The sequence below is a fragment of the Lathyrus oleraceus genome, chromosome 7 (genome assembly GCF_024323335.1).
Source record: "Lathyrus oleraceus cultivar Zhongwan6 chromosome 7, CAAS_Psat_ZW6_1.0, whole genome shotgun sequence".
In the NCBI taxonomy this organism is placed as follows: Eukaryota; Viridiplantae; Streptophyta; class Magnoliopsida; order Fabales; family Fabaceae; genus Lathyrus; species Lathyrus oleraceus.
In genome coordinates, this window is record NC_066585.1 from 474,017,028 (window position 1) to 474,032,757 (window position 15,730).

Genomic DNA, 15,730 nt, shown 5'->3' on the forward strand with positions numbered 1-15,730 from the left:
ATTGGCAAAACTTAGACACATTACCATTACACTTTACATATCAATAATGTAACATTCATCCATATAGCTTTCTCTTCGATTAATCGTTGTCCACCATACTATGTCATTCATCAATATAACATTCATCCATATAGCTTCCTTCGTAAATCAAACTATCACCCCATTTTTGCAAAAAAAATGGCCTGAAGATGCATTTGTGAATATTTCTAGGGTAAATTCGAAGATGCGTCTCCGAAATCTTCTCTGCATGTTTTTTGGGCCAAAGCGTTGTCCTAAGTTTGTATTTTTTTAATCTAAAGTTATTTTAATTCGACCAACATTGCCATTATTTGATTCAAACATTAATAAACACGAATATCATAGAACAAGGTAATGTGTTAATTCAAAAAATATCCAATCATATTACAAATATTATTCTCAAAGTATGAAAAAAATACTAAAGCATCCCAAAATACAAATAAAAGCATAACTTATCTCTCGAGACCAAGTTTTGATAAAAATGGGGTGGCAACTTGATTGAGAAAGGATAAGGAGATTTAAGATGCGTTCGGAGATGCATCTCCAAAAATTTTTGAGGGCATTTTTGAGTTTTCAAAGGTGTGAGCCACACCATAAGGGTGAGAAAAGAAATTTTCTTCTCATTATATTCTATGTGTTTTTCACATAGTCTAATAATCTTCTCTTTTATGGAAGTCTTAGTGAGAAGTTAAAGCCTTGACATACGAATTTTGGACGTGCCTTCATGAGCAACTTCAACAGTTTTCAAAGCTTCTTTGACATTGGTGCAAGTGTTAATGATTCTGAAGCTATTTTTCTCAACTCCATTGTAAAATGACATTAAGGACACGATAATTACCAAGTCTTCTCAGTCTTCTTTCTTTGACCAATTATTTTCAGACTTCAAAGTTTCAGTGTTATCTTTAGTTGTGACCTTTGGAGGAGTTCAATCATTTATGTCTGTTTTCCAAATCTTAGTGTCCATTGACTCGAGAAAGACAACCTTTGGAGGAGTTTAATCATTTATGACTACTTTCCTCACTCATAACTTGAGCCAAATTTCTACATTTCAATGCTTCTTCAACAAATGATGGCATTCTCACAAAATTAATAACTACAATAAAACTGTGATATTATGTGAAAAAATGTTTAAAAGAGACGTATCGAGAAATAGTATATCTATACATGGAGGAACGAGATCTTTTATTTTTTCTTAAACCAAAGGGTAAGTCATTCAGATCAAAATCACAAGTATCAAATATTTGAGATCCACCAATAAGGTAATCATTTTAAGTACTTGCCTCTGACTCAGACGATTGAAGTTTCTGGAGTAATATTAGACATGGCAAATCTAAAGTATATGTTGGAAATTGGGGTAGCTTATTTAAAACAAGACATCTTTATCTCAAAAGAAATACATGTTTAGTCTTTTGCAGTTTGAGAAATTTATATGCAAACCAACAAGTGTTCTCACTGAGCAAAATATAGGATAAACTTTGAGGAGAAAAGTGTCAAAATTGACAAGGGTCTCTATCATAGATAAGTAGGAAAGTTGATTTACTTGGGGCATACTATGCCAGATTTGGCATATGCAGTTAGTACAATCAATCAATTTATGCATGGGGAAGACACTTGCAAGCTGTAGACGTGTTCTGCAATATCTCAAAGTCACTTTGGGAAGAAGACTTTTGTTTAAATTAAGAGAAAATATAACTATGAAATTTTACATTGATGTTGACTATGTAGGTTCAGAGAGTGATAAAAGATATATTTTAAGTTATTATATCTTTTGTGTGGGAACCTAGTTGTTCGGAGGAGTAAAAAACAAAGTGTTGTTGCTGGATCAAACGTTAAAGCATAATTTAAAGCTATGACACAAGAAATTTGTGATTCATTGTGAATGACACATGTGTCTAATGTGAAAACCCCATGTGAAATTGTTTTGCAATAATAAATCAGTCATGAATATCGCACATAATCATGTTTAGCATGACATGACAAAATACATTGAGATTGATCAATATTTCATTCAAGAATAGTTAGACAGTGAATTGATAACTACAACCTACATTCCTTCTAGGTGTCAGCTGACATATGAGTTAACAAATTGTTTACCAACATAAATATTCAATCAATTTATTTGCAAATTTAAAATGATTGATATTGATTCCCTCCTTTTGAAAAAGAGTATTATAGATATTAGTCCGTAAATATGAATTTGTAATCTTAATATGAACCTCATTAGAAAAACATATTAGATTTTTTTTCCCTTTTTAAGATTATTTAAGAATGGTCAATACAACTTTCATATATAATTTTCAATCTCTCCCGTCTCGATCATTAAAATAATTTTCACATTTACAATTAATGAAATAAAATTATTAAATAATTAATGTTAACAGAGATGACTATATATGACAAGAGATCCTCAATTTCTTTTTCTTCCAATGAGGCCTATTCTTCCATTTACACTCTTCAAACTGTACACTGCTCAAAATATTACAACATATATAAATGCATACAGTGCTCTGCATCATATCATATGAACTCGGAATTTGGAACTTGGCCCCCACATGAAATTTGAATTCAGTTAAATATTCAGTTAATTACTACTCCAGCAGATTTGTCTTTAAACATTCTGAAGCTTAATGCATTTAGCATTGCTCTTGAATACTGTCGAGAAGCCATTTTCCAATCTCCTCCTGTCGTCATCATTGCCTTAAACTCCTCAAAACTTATTCGACCATCCTTCAACAAAACAAAAACAGTTATAAGAACTGAACAAGACACATTACAGACAGCATTTGATACATGTTTATCTTACCTTATCCAAATCAACATCGTTTAGAATGTCTCTAACCACCTGGTCGTCGGTCGAATCATCATCTGATAAGGCATCCTTTAACTCGTCAAACTCAACGTATCCGCTCTTATTCTTGTCAAAGAAATCGAATGCTTCTGAGAGATGCTCATCATTTCCTATCCTTCTCAAATGAACACTCATTGTGATGAACTCTTCGCAATTCAAGTTGCCGTTTCCATCCGAATCTGCCTGTTGTCATAAATTAACAACCAAGTTCATTTTTTCATTATAGTATATAGAAAGTTTGTATAATTTGTTCATAATAACGAACTTACAGCGTCGATTAAGGTCTGAATATCAGGATCAGGAATAACTTGTCCAATCATTGAAAAGCCATCTTTCAGCTCTTCAAATGTTAAGAGTCCATCATTGTCCTTATCCATCATATCAAACAGTTTTCTAAGTCCATCAATTTGATCATCCGGCAAATTATCAGCCACCACCTAAATAGAGAACCAAATTAATTCAGAAGTCCAAAAAAATATATATCCTGACCAGGGCCATCTCAAGTTTTTGGAGGCAGTCACAGACAAATCAATGTCATACTTAACCACAATTTAACTGTGACAAATAGTTTTTAAAACCCTATTTAGCCGTGATTAAATCAATGTCCCTGATATATGAAAAAGAGATCCGGGTGAAACTTACTCTAAGGACTTTCTTCTTGAATCTATTCATCAAGGAGAATTGCTTGATCCTCATTCTCACATGGTCTCCAAGAGAAACATTTCTACCATGCTCCCTATGTTGTATCCAAGAATGATCTTCGCTCAGAAGAAAACAATTAATTATTAGCACAGATTTGTTATCATGTCAATGAAATTATAGAGGAGCACCCTACATACCAAGAGCTTCTTGAACTGTGATTCTAGTGTATGGATTTGGATCAAGCATACGCTTAACAAGGGATTTTGCTTCTTCAGAAACTTTAGGCCAAGGATCTCTTGTGAAATCTACATTACCCCGGATTATCGCCTGCGCTATGGCTTCTTCAGTTTCTGCACTCAACAACAAACACATCAACTTTACGAAAACGGAACTTTTCATTTGATTTTTCTTCGCAATCGCGCTTTCACATATACACAAGAGAATCTCAAAAGGGACCAACCTGCCCAAAAGGGTGGAACACCACAAAGCAAAATATAAAGAATAACGCCGGTGCTCCATATATCGATCTCTTGTCCATAGTTTCGTCTCAAAACTTCCGGAGCCATGTAATAAGGACTTCCAACAATTTCATTGAATCTATCGCCTGTCAAACACATTGAACTCATTATATTTTATTCTAGTCTTACAACAAAAATTGTACTTCAACAATACTACTAATCAGAAAATCACTTACCAGTTACATAAAAAGTGGAAAGTCCAAAATCAATTGCCTTAAGTGAGGCTGTCTCACTTGCATCTGAAAATAAGAAATTTTCAGGCTTTAAGTCCCTATGTATCACACCATGCTCATGACACACCTGCAAAATGTACAAAACAAAAGAACTTCAACAAATGAATAAAAAATTCTCAAAAAAAGGTTGACTATTAGTACATTACCTTGCAAACTTCAAGAATGGTTTTCGCTACATTCGCAGCAGCTCTTTCTGTATAATGACCTTTAGCAACAATCCTATCGAAAAGTTCACCACCTTCGCACAATTCCATAACTAGATAAACAGCATCTTTATCTTCATAAGCTTCACGAAACGCAACAATATTCGGATGATGAGGCAAATGCTTCATAATCTGAACCTCCCTCCTCACATCCTGAATATCAATCTCCGTTCTCAGCTTCGTCTTCGCTATCTTCTTACACGCAAATGCCTCACCCGTCTGCAGGTCCACGCAACGCACTGTCACGCCGAATTCGCCTCTCCCAAGCTCTTTTCCCAGCTCGTATTTATCGAATATGCTACCCGCACTTGGATTTGTCACGACGTTTAGTGGACGCGATGTCACGCTTGATCTACGCGCCGTCGGCGTTGGAGCTTCGTGGTCTTGATCGAATGCGGTTTTGACGTGTTTGTTGTTGTTGTTGTTGTTGTGGTGATCTTTTGATCTCTTTCGGATGCCATTTTTGCCTTGTGTTGATACGCAACTCCCCATGGATGATACTCAGAGTTTGATTATGAATTAATAAATTGATGAATTAATAAAATGTATGAATTGGATTGAATTGGATTATATACAAAAATATATATATCGATTTTTGTATGTATATAATCCAATGCAATGCAATTAATGCAATGTGAATTTCAGTTTAACAATGACGATGATTATTATTATTATGTTGATGATGGTATTGGTGAGTTACCCAATCTCCATGGGAAGAAGAAGGAACTTAGAGGAGAATGGGAACTATCTAATCTAAAAAAAAATGGAGATGGAGAGAATGAGAATGAAAGGGTGAATTGAATGCTATATTTGGTTGAAATTACCGTGTTGCGCTGGAACGTTGCAGATTCATGGTTGGTCCCGCCATTTTCTTAGGACTTTTTCGTCCGTTCATATTGCTATTTTATTTTATGATGATATTTTTTACACATATTTGCCGGTTTGGATTGAGGTTAGTTCTTGTTTTATACAACAAATATGTGCTAATCAATTTGAATACATGAAGATTTCTCATGCATGTTAGGTAAGTTAGTTTGTTTAGACTGTTTCTAATAAAAGAGGGCTTGATAATTTGGAAAGACATGATGAGACTTGTTGCCCTATTGATGCATCTTGTTTAGTTAAAGTGATATTTTCTTGTAGCTTCTTAGATTTTTTTTACACACTTAGGTAGAAACTATTTGAGTAATTTTTTTTAATGTATAAACTATTTTTTTTACATGCAAATTTATAATTTATTATAAAAGTTGTTGATTTTGTACCGGATACAAGTATAAAATTCGTGACAACTCATGTGGATAAAGTTTGTCAGAAGTTTTAAGATTGTTAGGATATTAAGAGTTAGCTCACGTGAGACGAAAAGTTGTTGTATAGGGGTATTTTTTGGTGTAATTGATTGTCCCTTCAGTATCATGGTAATGATGTATTTATAGCTCAAATGGTCTTGAACCATGTGAGCCAAGTCACCCTAGAATATAGCAACCTTCGTAGGAACAAATGGTTGTTACCCAGACTAGTGATAATCGAAGTGTGGGGTGCACAAACTAGTAAAAGGGAGACTCGGAAAGGATAAAGTGTATGTCTCTCGCCCTTGCCCCAACATCTTCTTCAATTATACCACTACACAACCCTTTAAGTATGATGGCTCTTAGAGGCCGAAGTGTTTTAACCCCTTAACTTCGAACCTTCTGGAGGAGCCTAGTCGAGGCGTTTATTCCTTCCCTCATATGAGGATGGGTCGTTACCCTCCTGACGAGGTTTAGTTAAGTCCTTCAGAAGAGACTTTGTTGAGTCCCTCAAACGAGACTTTGTTGAGTCCCTCAGGCGAGACTTTGTTAAATCCCTCAAGCAAGACTTTGTTAAATTCTCAGGCCATATTTTATTGAGTCTCTTATGCGATACTTTGTTGAGTCCCTCTGATGATACATCTTTAAGTCTCGCAGGCCATATTTTATTGAGTCTCTTAAGCGAGACTTATTTAAGTCCCTCTGATGATACATCATTGAGTCTCTCAGACGAGTCTTTATTGAGTCCCTTAGAATATACTTTATTGAGTCTCTCTCACGAGACTTTGTTAAGTCTCTCAAAGAGTGATTACCTCAAACATTTCTCGCGGTTCCATTTTTAGTACGTTATTCGTATTCTCATCGTCAATGGGATATTTTGTAACTCCACGTTTTAAGGGATTTTCTTTAATGGCTACGTTCACGCCATTCTCTTCATGGTATCCTTTTCGTTGTATCACTACGCCAAAAACTGGAATAGACAGCGCACCTTAGAGGGCGCTTTATTACAAAAGCGCTCTCTAAAGTGAAGCGAAAAAATAAGGAGCAATAGATAGCGCACTTTAGAGGACGCTTTTGTAATAAAGCGCCCTCTAAGGTGAAGCGAAAAAATAAGGAGGAGATAGAGGGACAACAATACATGGTGCTTTTCAGAAAGCGCCCTCTAAGGTTACCCTTAGAGGGCGCTTTTAATAAAGCGCTGTTATAAGTCCATGTGCATTTCCAGTTTATAAAGCGCTTCTGGAAAGCCTTAGAGAGCGCTTTCATAAGCGCCCTCTTAGGCCCCCTTTAGAGGGCGTTTTTTTTCCACAAGCGCCCTCTAAGATCCCCTTTAGTAAACATTAAAATTATAACATACTGCGCGTTTTGTTATTTCACTCTCTGTTATTTTCGTTCTTTTTCACGTTAGGGTTCTCACTGCTACGATTTTCGCTACTTCTAAGGCGTTCTCCTTCCACCTCTGTTAGATCTACGACGTTTCCTCCTTCTACCAATCAAAGGTACACGATGCAGCTTATGAGTGTATTTATTCTAGCATACATTATTACTTGCACTATTGCTTTGTTTTAGCTTTGCCCCATTTCAGTTTTATGTTATTGTTGTCTATGCTACGTTTGTTTCGACCTGTAAAGTTTCAATATTCATAGTCATTTAAATAGTTTGGGTTTATTAGGCAATTGACGGTTGGTTTTTAAATTGCTGAATTTGATATCGCTATGAATCACATTCAAAGACTGTTGTTAGGGTTCGGTTATGGTTGCATTATAGAGACACTAGAAACCTTTGATTCTAGTAACTTAGCGTACATAGCGTAGCTAGTAACTTAAGAAGTTTAGGTATGGATGTTATTTGATAGAGTAAATGGAGACATGAATGCCCTGCACAGAGACTAACTCAATAAAGCGAAATTGTTTTGTCTCATCCCATTTTTGGTTTCTCTTCTGAAATTGATTTTTGTTTATTCTAATTAGTAATGGATAATACATGGATGTCTTCCAATCGATTGTCGAGAGAGTACGAGAATGGGGTATCAGAATTCGTTAAGTTTGCCGTTGCGCATGCCGAAGACCCCAGTAGAATGATATGTCCTTGCTTGGGTTGTTGTTATGGGAAACGGGTTGACGCAGTTCAGTTGACATCGCATCTAATGAGGCATGGAATTGATCGAAGTTATACATGTTGGAATTTGCATGGTGAGAAAAGTAACGAGAATGTTGAACCGGGGGATAGTACGACCTATGCCTCAAACTATAGTGGCGCAGATACATACGATTGTGATCGAGTTGAAGAGATTGCAGAAGCACTTGAAGGAGATCTTAAGGATTGTCCCGAAATGTTTGAGAGGTTGGTAAGTGATGCAGAGAAACCTTTGTATGATGGTTGCACTAAATTCACAAGATTGTCTGCGGTATTAAAGTTGTACAACTTAAAGGCGGGCAATGGATGGTTGGATAAAAGTTTCACAGAGTTATTAGCCCTTTTGAAAGATATGCTTCCTGAGGATAATGTTCTTCCCAATCGAACATATGAGACCAAAAAGATGTTGTGCTCTATTGGCATGAGCTATGATAAAATACATGCATGTCCAAACGATTGCGTTTTGTTTCGAAATGAGTATGCATCGTTAATTGAGTGTCCTAAATGCGGTGTCTCGCGATATAAGAACAAGTTGTCTCCAGCAAAAGTCTTGTGGTATTTTCCTGTTATTCCGAGATTTAGACGCATGTTTCGTAGTGAAACCGATTCAAGACACTTGACCTGACATGCAGATGAAATAATTATAGATGGAAAGTATCGACATCCAGCAGATTCACCACAGTGGTTGAAAATTGATAATGATTATCCTGAATTTGGAGAAGAATCAAGAAACCTTTGCTTGGCATTATCTACTGATGGAATGAACCCACACGGTATCCAGAGTATCTCACACAGTACATGGCCTGTGATTATTATGATTTATAACCTACCTCCATGGCTATGTATGAAGCGTAAGTACATGATGTTGTCTATGTTGATTTCTGGACCTAAACAACCAGGGAATGACATAGACGTGTACTTGAAGCCCTTAATCGAAGATTTAAAGATTTTGTGGGAGACCGGTGTGGAGGTTTATGATGGATATAGGAAAGAAAGTTTCAACTTGAGGGCGATGTTGTTTGGCACAATTAATGATTTTCCAGCATACAGAAATCTATCAGGGTATAGCATAAAAGGTCAATGTGTGTGTCCTATTTGTGAAGATAAAACAGATTGGAAGCGCTTGGAGTTTGGTCAGAAGAATGTCTTTCTCGGTCATCGGAGATTCTTAAATTCAAATCATCACTACCGTGGATGGAGAAAGGCGTTCAATGGAGAGACAGAACAAGGCAGAGCTCCACCTATATTGACGGGTGATCAAATTTTTGAAAAGGTGAAAGATTTGGATACTCAGTTTGGCAAGCCTTTTGCCCAGACACTTGTCAAAAGTGGGTGGAAGAAGAGGTCAGTTTTTTTTGAATTGCCGTATTGGAAGTCCTTGTATGTGAGACATTTTCTTGATGTTATGCATATTGAAAAAAATGTATTTGAAAGTGTTATTGGCACGTTACTCAATATACAAGGAAAGTCTAAGGATGACCTTAAGGCAAGAAAGGACTTGATAGCGATGGGAATAAGAACTGAATTGGGACCCTTGAAGAAATGAAAACGAACATATCTACTGCCTGCTGCTTATACTCTATCTAGAAAGGAGAAAAAAACATTGTGTAAGTTTCTAAGTGAAGTTAAAGTTCCAGAGGGTACTCTTCAGATATTAGAAGACTTGTGTCTATGAAAGACCTCAAGTTAAAGAGTTTAAAGACCCATGATTGCCATGTTATAATGGAACATTTTCTCCCAATAGGTATACGTTCTATTCTTCCAGAAAAAGTAAGAAGCTCTATAACTAAGTTGTGTTCTTTCTTCAAGTCAATTTGCAGTAAGGTGATCAATCCTGCGATCTTACCAATGTTGCAAAAAGAAATCGTTATTACTTTGTGTGAGCTTGAAATGTTTTTTCCTCCATCATTTTTTGACATAATGGTACATCTAGTTGTTCATCTTGTGAAAGAGACACAATTGTGTGGACCAGCTTATATGAGATGGATGTACCCTATTGAACGTTATATGAAAATATTAAAAGGGTACGTGAAGAACCGAAGTCGACCAGAAGGTTGTATGGTTGAAAGATACATTGTTGAAGAAGCGATTGAGTTTTGTACTGAATATTTGTCTAATGTTCAGTCAATCGGACTCCCCAAGTCTCAGCTTGTCGAAAAGAAAGAAGGAAAAAATCTAATTGGAAATAAAATCGTGGCAGTATCAAGGGTCGAACGGGATCAAGTGCATTTGTATGTTCTGCACAATGAGAATGAGGTTGAGCCGTATGTTGAAATTCACAAGGATGTTCTCCGAGGTTTAAATCCCAATAGAAATGAAAATTGGATAGTACGAGAGCACAATCGATGTTTTATACCTTGGTTTAAGGATCATATTTATTCAAAGTATTATTCAGATCCCGCTTCAATAACAGAAAGGTTGAGATGCTTAGCATATGGTCCAAGTTTCCATGTTTTTTCTTATAGCGCATACGCGATTAATGGATACACATTTTATACCAAAGAACAAGATGATAAAAGTACTATGCAGAATAGTGGTGTCACCGTGGTAGCTGAAGCAATGCACATATCAAGTGTGAAGGACTTAAACCCCAAATTTGCAAATCTGTCGTATTTTGGTGTTATCGAGCGCATTTGGGTGTTTGATTATGAGAAGTTTCAGATTCCTATATTTGGTTGCAAGTGGGTTAAAAATAATAACGACATTCGAATGGATAAGTCAGGATTTTTGCAAGTGGATCTTAATAGGGTGGGATACAAAGATGAGTCTTTTATTCTAGCCTCTCAAGCTAGACAAGTGTTCTATGTCAATGATCCGAAAAGTACGAAATGGTCTATAGTTCTTTTTTCCAACAAAGTAATTGATGAAAACACTGGAGATCAAGGTGATATTGATGTTGAGATTGAATCGTTTACCAGAAATGATCAAGATGAGAATATTATATCAAATGATTCATATATTAGAAATGATCATAATGAGGGTATTTGGATCAATCCAACCGTCCGTGTTGTTAAGAGACATGTAGAACATATTCCAACCAAGAAAAGAAAGAGAACTTAGTGAAAAAGGTACAGGTCAAATGATTTTAATTGTTTTCTTTATTACAGGTAAAATGACTTTTATGATTTTAATTGTTTTTATATTTGTCATCTGATTTTAATTGTTTTCTTTATTACAGGTAAAATGGCTATTATGAAGTCAATCATTCGTGCAAGGGGCAAGGGATACTTGAAAGTATCAATTGATATTTGTTTAGATGGAGATGTTCCATTGTCGTCAAGCCTCATTCGCGTAGATGATGATGCTGGATATTTGAAAGTATCCCTCTACGACAATGGAACATGTCCATCTAAACAAATATCAATTCTATCTTCAAAAGATAAGGGACCAAAAATATAAGGGGATTACGCAGCAAATCGAGTCAGTTGCATAAAAAAAGAAGGTATAAACACAATTATATGATATTTATGCATAGAAAATGTTAATTCTTGATCTTATACTTCACCTAACTAATTTTATGATATTTTAGGTTCATGCTATTGATATTGAACAAAAAGAGGTTGTTGCTAAGAAGACTGCTGCTAGCAAAAAAAACATACATCTCAGAGATGCTTTTGCTACTTAGTTTTATTTCTTTTTAAGTTATGAATTGGTTGTATATTTAGAATCTTTAGAAGTTAAACGATTATATATCAGTGGATTGTTGTATATGTATGGATTGTTGTATATGTATGGATTGTTGTATATAAGGCTTGTTGAATGCAATGTGTGAAAAAGGGCTTCAAATTATACAGTTTTGGGTGTACTGCTTCAATATACAGGTTGTCTAAAATAAATAAAAAAATATAGCGCTTTTAAATTTTTTTTTTTAAATAACCACCCACTTTATAGGGCGCTTCCCAAAATAAGCGCCCTCTAAACCCTTTAAATTTCCACTTTAGATGGCGCTTTCCAGTAAAAGCGCCCTCTAAACCCTTAAAAGTTTCCACTTTAGAGGGTGCTTTCCAGTAAAAGCGCTCTCTAAACCCTTAAATGTTTCCACTTTAGAGGGCGATTTCTTTAAAAAGCGCCCTCTAAAGTGGCCCTTAAAGGGCTTAAAGAGCCACTTTAGACAGCGCTTTCACCAGGAAAAAAAGCGTTGTCTTTACCTATGCCAGCGCCAGATTAGAGGACGCTTTAAAGCGCTGTTATAGGCCAAAAAAAGCGCCCTCTTTTTCCTTATTTGGCGTAGTGTATGTAGTATGAGCGGCCTATTAAGGCGTCAAAGATTCTTCTACGACGATCCAAAAATTTATTTGCCTTGTACGGAGGCAAGGATCCCTCAATGAAGGTTCACCATTTTTAATCACCTCGTGGTTGGAAAAAATCTTCATATGGAAGTCCAACAATTTTAATACCCCGTAGGACGACAAAGATCTTTATGTGAAAGTCCAACAATATGGTTGCCCCGTAGGGAGGAAACAATCTTCTCGGGTAAGTCCAACAACATAATCACCTCATGGGATGACACAGATCTTCCAATGGAAGTCGAGTAATATGATTACCTGGTATGGCGACAAAGAGTCTCCATGTGGAAGTCCAGCAATATAATTACCCCGTAAGACGGAAAGGATCTTCCAGTGAAAGTCCAAAAATATAATTTTCCAATAGGGTGGCAAGGATCTTCACGTGGAAGCTCAACAATATGATTTAGTAGTAAAACCATTATAACTTGTTGCAAATGCCATAATTTGTTACAAGAATTTTTATAAATAGGTGATTCACCCTCTACCACTTAGCTATAATAATATCTCAGACTGACTGAGTTGCATATTCTAGGGATGACCCGTCCCTCAAATTCCTTGAGCTTGTAGGACCCACTAGGCAACTTATGATATATACGACATGACTCCTCCCAATAGGTTGTAGCTTTCCCTGTTGGACAAACACTACGACTTGTCGTAGTACTAAATCTCCTTCATCTATCTCTCTTAGAATTACCTTGGAGTTATATATCCTTGCTTCTATCTGTTTAACGTAAAACTCTCGAATGTGGGTGATATCTCTCGCTTCGTCCACTAGGTTGGCGTCACATATAAGCATTTCCTCATTTTCCTCTTTGTTAAAGTGGGAGTGTAGCCATGTTGGCGTGTCGATTTCGACTTGTACCATGGCATCTGACCTATATACTAATGTAAAATGCATTTCTCTAGTGGTGGAATGAGGGGTAGTGTGGTATGACCACAATACTTCGTGCAATTTATCGGCCTACAAACCTTTGGCCTCATCCAACTTCTTCTTGATCCCTTTCAATATTACCTTGTTGGAAGACTCTGATTTTCTATTTTCTAGTGAGTCAACGAAAAATATGAATTTAGTTTATACCCCATCTCTTTGCAAAAATCAATTACAACGGTGCTTGCGAACTGATTTCCATTATCCGAGACAATGATTCCTAGTAGATTGAACCTTCTCATGATCTTGTAAAAATAAAAGCGAAAGAATCTCTCTGTTGTTATCTTAGACACAAGCTATGTCTCTATCTGTTTCGTGAAGCAGTCAACTACAATAACCAAGAACTTTAGCTGGCCGGGAGCTATGGGAAAGAGCCTTAAAATATCCATGCCCAACTAATAAAAATGTCAAGGTCCTGATACATAATGGAGAAACTCAGTTGGCGCATGGTGTAGATTGTCATGCCTCTGGCATTCGTCACACTTATTGAGAAAAACTATGATGTACTTCATTAAGGCCATTAATAACCTGCTCTTAACAGCTTGTGGGCCAGATCACGCCGACCAATATGGCTGCCACAAGCCTCTTGATGAACCTCAACTAAAAATAGGGTGGTATCACGTTCCCTTAAACATCTCAACATGGAAATGACCCTTCCCCTTTTGTAAAGCTTTCCTGACATGAGAACGCACTTCTCTGTAAGTTTTTGGACTTATGTGGCTTCTAACTCGTCTTATGGTAATTCTCTTGGTTGCAGATAGTGGATTATTGGTGTCATTTAGCCTCCAGTTAAGGGGACATCGATGACATTCGTCTCTCTTACTTTTATGCTAGGGATGGCGAGTGTTTCCTATATTATAGTGTGGCTGAAACCTACTTTCTTCAAGCTAGCCAATTTGGACAACATGTATGCTCTGAAGTTCTACTCCTTGGGTACATGCTCTATTTTAAACCTTTTGAAGCACTTGGACAAGTCACATACCTTCTTTAAGTATTTAATGAGTTAAGGCACATTCGCCTGGTACTCACCAAAAACTTATCTCGCCACAAACTGATATTCTTTCTTGGCTTGCAGGGTCGACGCACCTACATCTAAGGTGAGGGTCATGTCGGTGATGAAGGATTTTTATTTGGCCCAATTGTTACTTGCCTTAAATGAAAACATAAATGACTACTCGATCAATAAGTCATCTGGTCCTTATAGCAAAATTCTAACACCACTCTCTTTGACGTTAGAGACTCCTTTTATTGAGAGGATCCAGACGGGGGAAACCTCCTCATCGATGGGTGTGCCGAACTCAACGAGAAAATATGCTAAGATTTGTTATTTGATGTTGCCTCTAGGAATGTAGTGGACGTCGTATTCAGATAGTTCGACTTCCCAAGATACCATTCTTCCAGCTAGGTCTGACTTCTTAAGGACTTGACGTATGGGATAGTATTTTTTTTACCAATATACGATGTCCTTAGAAATAAAACCTAACCTTTATTGCGATCACCACTACTACCAACACGAGCCTTTCTATCTTCTGATAGAGGACATCAATTCCCCTGAACACTTTGCTTATGAAAAAGACATGACACTATAACTTATCTATTTCTTAAATGATTACTTAGCTTAATACCTATATAGTAACAGACAAATAGAGATATAACACAAAACCTGATATTAGGCGTGTCATAATAGCCAGTGATGCTGGGAAGGCCTTGATCTTTGAGAACGTCTGCTGACATTTGTCAGTCCATTCAAACCTCTGATTTTTCTTCAAATTGACAAAGAAGTGGAAAGTCGTGTCACCTGCATAGGAAATAAAACGAGAGAGGGCGGCTAAGTGCCCGGTTAGTTGTTGAACATCTTTGACATTGGAGGGGATTCTAATGTCTATAATGGCTTGGCACTTATTTGGATTCACCTATATGCCCCGCTTGGTGAGCACGAAACTCAAGAACTTTCCCTCATATACGTCGAATGAGCACTTGGCTGGATTAAGGCGCATGTTGTAATTAGTGACTGATCCCAGGATATCTTATAAGTATGTTTCATTGCTACCTCGTTCTAATGTCTTCACGATCATGTCATCAATGTAAACCTCTAAGTTTTGTCCTATCTATTTTGAGAACACCGAGTCCATGAGTTGTTGGTGGGTGGTGTCAGTGTTGTTGAGCCCAAAAGGCATGATGTTATAGTAATAATTAGCATGATTAGACATGAACGTCGTTTTAGGATCTTCTATATGATCCATTTTAATCTTATTGTACCCCGAATAGGAATCCATGAAACTCAATATTTAGTAGCTAGAAGATTTGTCAATCATGCGATTTATGTTAGGTATGGGATATAGATCTTTGGGACATGTCACATTGAGGTCCGTGAAGTCAACACACGTACTCCACTTGTTTGATGACTTCCTTAGCAAAACCATATTAGCCAGCCACAAATGGTATTTAATATCTGTTATAAAATCTTCGTTTTTCAGCTTCTGAACTTCTTCATCGATAGATGTTCTCTTTTCCTCGCCAACCTTATGTTTTCTCTATGGTGCGGTGATGGCACAATAGTCTTGTATCTATGTTATGCATATTTGAGGGCGCCCAAACAAATAGGTTGACATTCCTCTTGAGTAGGACGATC

General features: G+C 36.7%; 1 protein-coding gene across 1 annotated transcript; it reads right to left on the bottom strand.

Annotated features, from left to right (window-relative positions):
- Window positions 1-2,375: 2,375 nt before the first annotated feature.
- On the bottom strand, window positions 2,376-5,219 carry LOC127101680 (calcium-dependent protein kinase 24). Its single transcript, XM_051039148.1, has 8 exons — window positions 4,406-5,219; window positions 4,203-4,326; window positions 3,969-4,112; window positions 3,706-3,858; window positions 3,509-3,624; window positions 3,136-3,303; window positions 2,822-3,049; window positions 2,376-2,745 (listed from the first exon to the last, which is right to left on the bottom strand). The coding sequence occupies exons 1-8, from the start codon at window positions 4,952-4,954 to the stop codon at window positions 2,596-2,598; spliced, it is 1,632 nt and encodes a 543-aa protein (XP_050895105.1). The 5' UTR covers window positions 4,955-5,219; the 3' UTR covers window positions 2,376-2,595.
- Between the last annotated feature and the right edge of the window lie 10,511 nt (window positions 5,220-15,730).

What these genes read in the sequence shown, in the direction of transcription:
- LOC127101680 (XM_051039148.1), bottom strand. Translation starts at nt 4,954, where the DNA reads ATGGGGAGTTGCGTATCAACACAAGGCAAAAATGGCATCCGAAAGAGA. An exon ending in CACAGTTCAAGAAGCTCTTG is followed by an intron (nt 3,625 to 3,705) that starts GTATGTAGGGTG and finishes TTCTGAGCGAAG; the next exon opens with ATCATTCTTGGATACAACAT. An exon ending in ACGATGTTGATTTGGATAAG is followed by an intron (nt 2,746 to 2,821) that starts GTAAGATAAACA and finishes GTTTTGTTGAAG; the next exon opens with GATGGTCGAATAAGTTTTGA.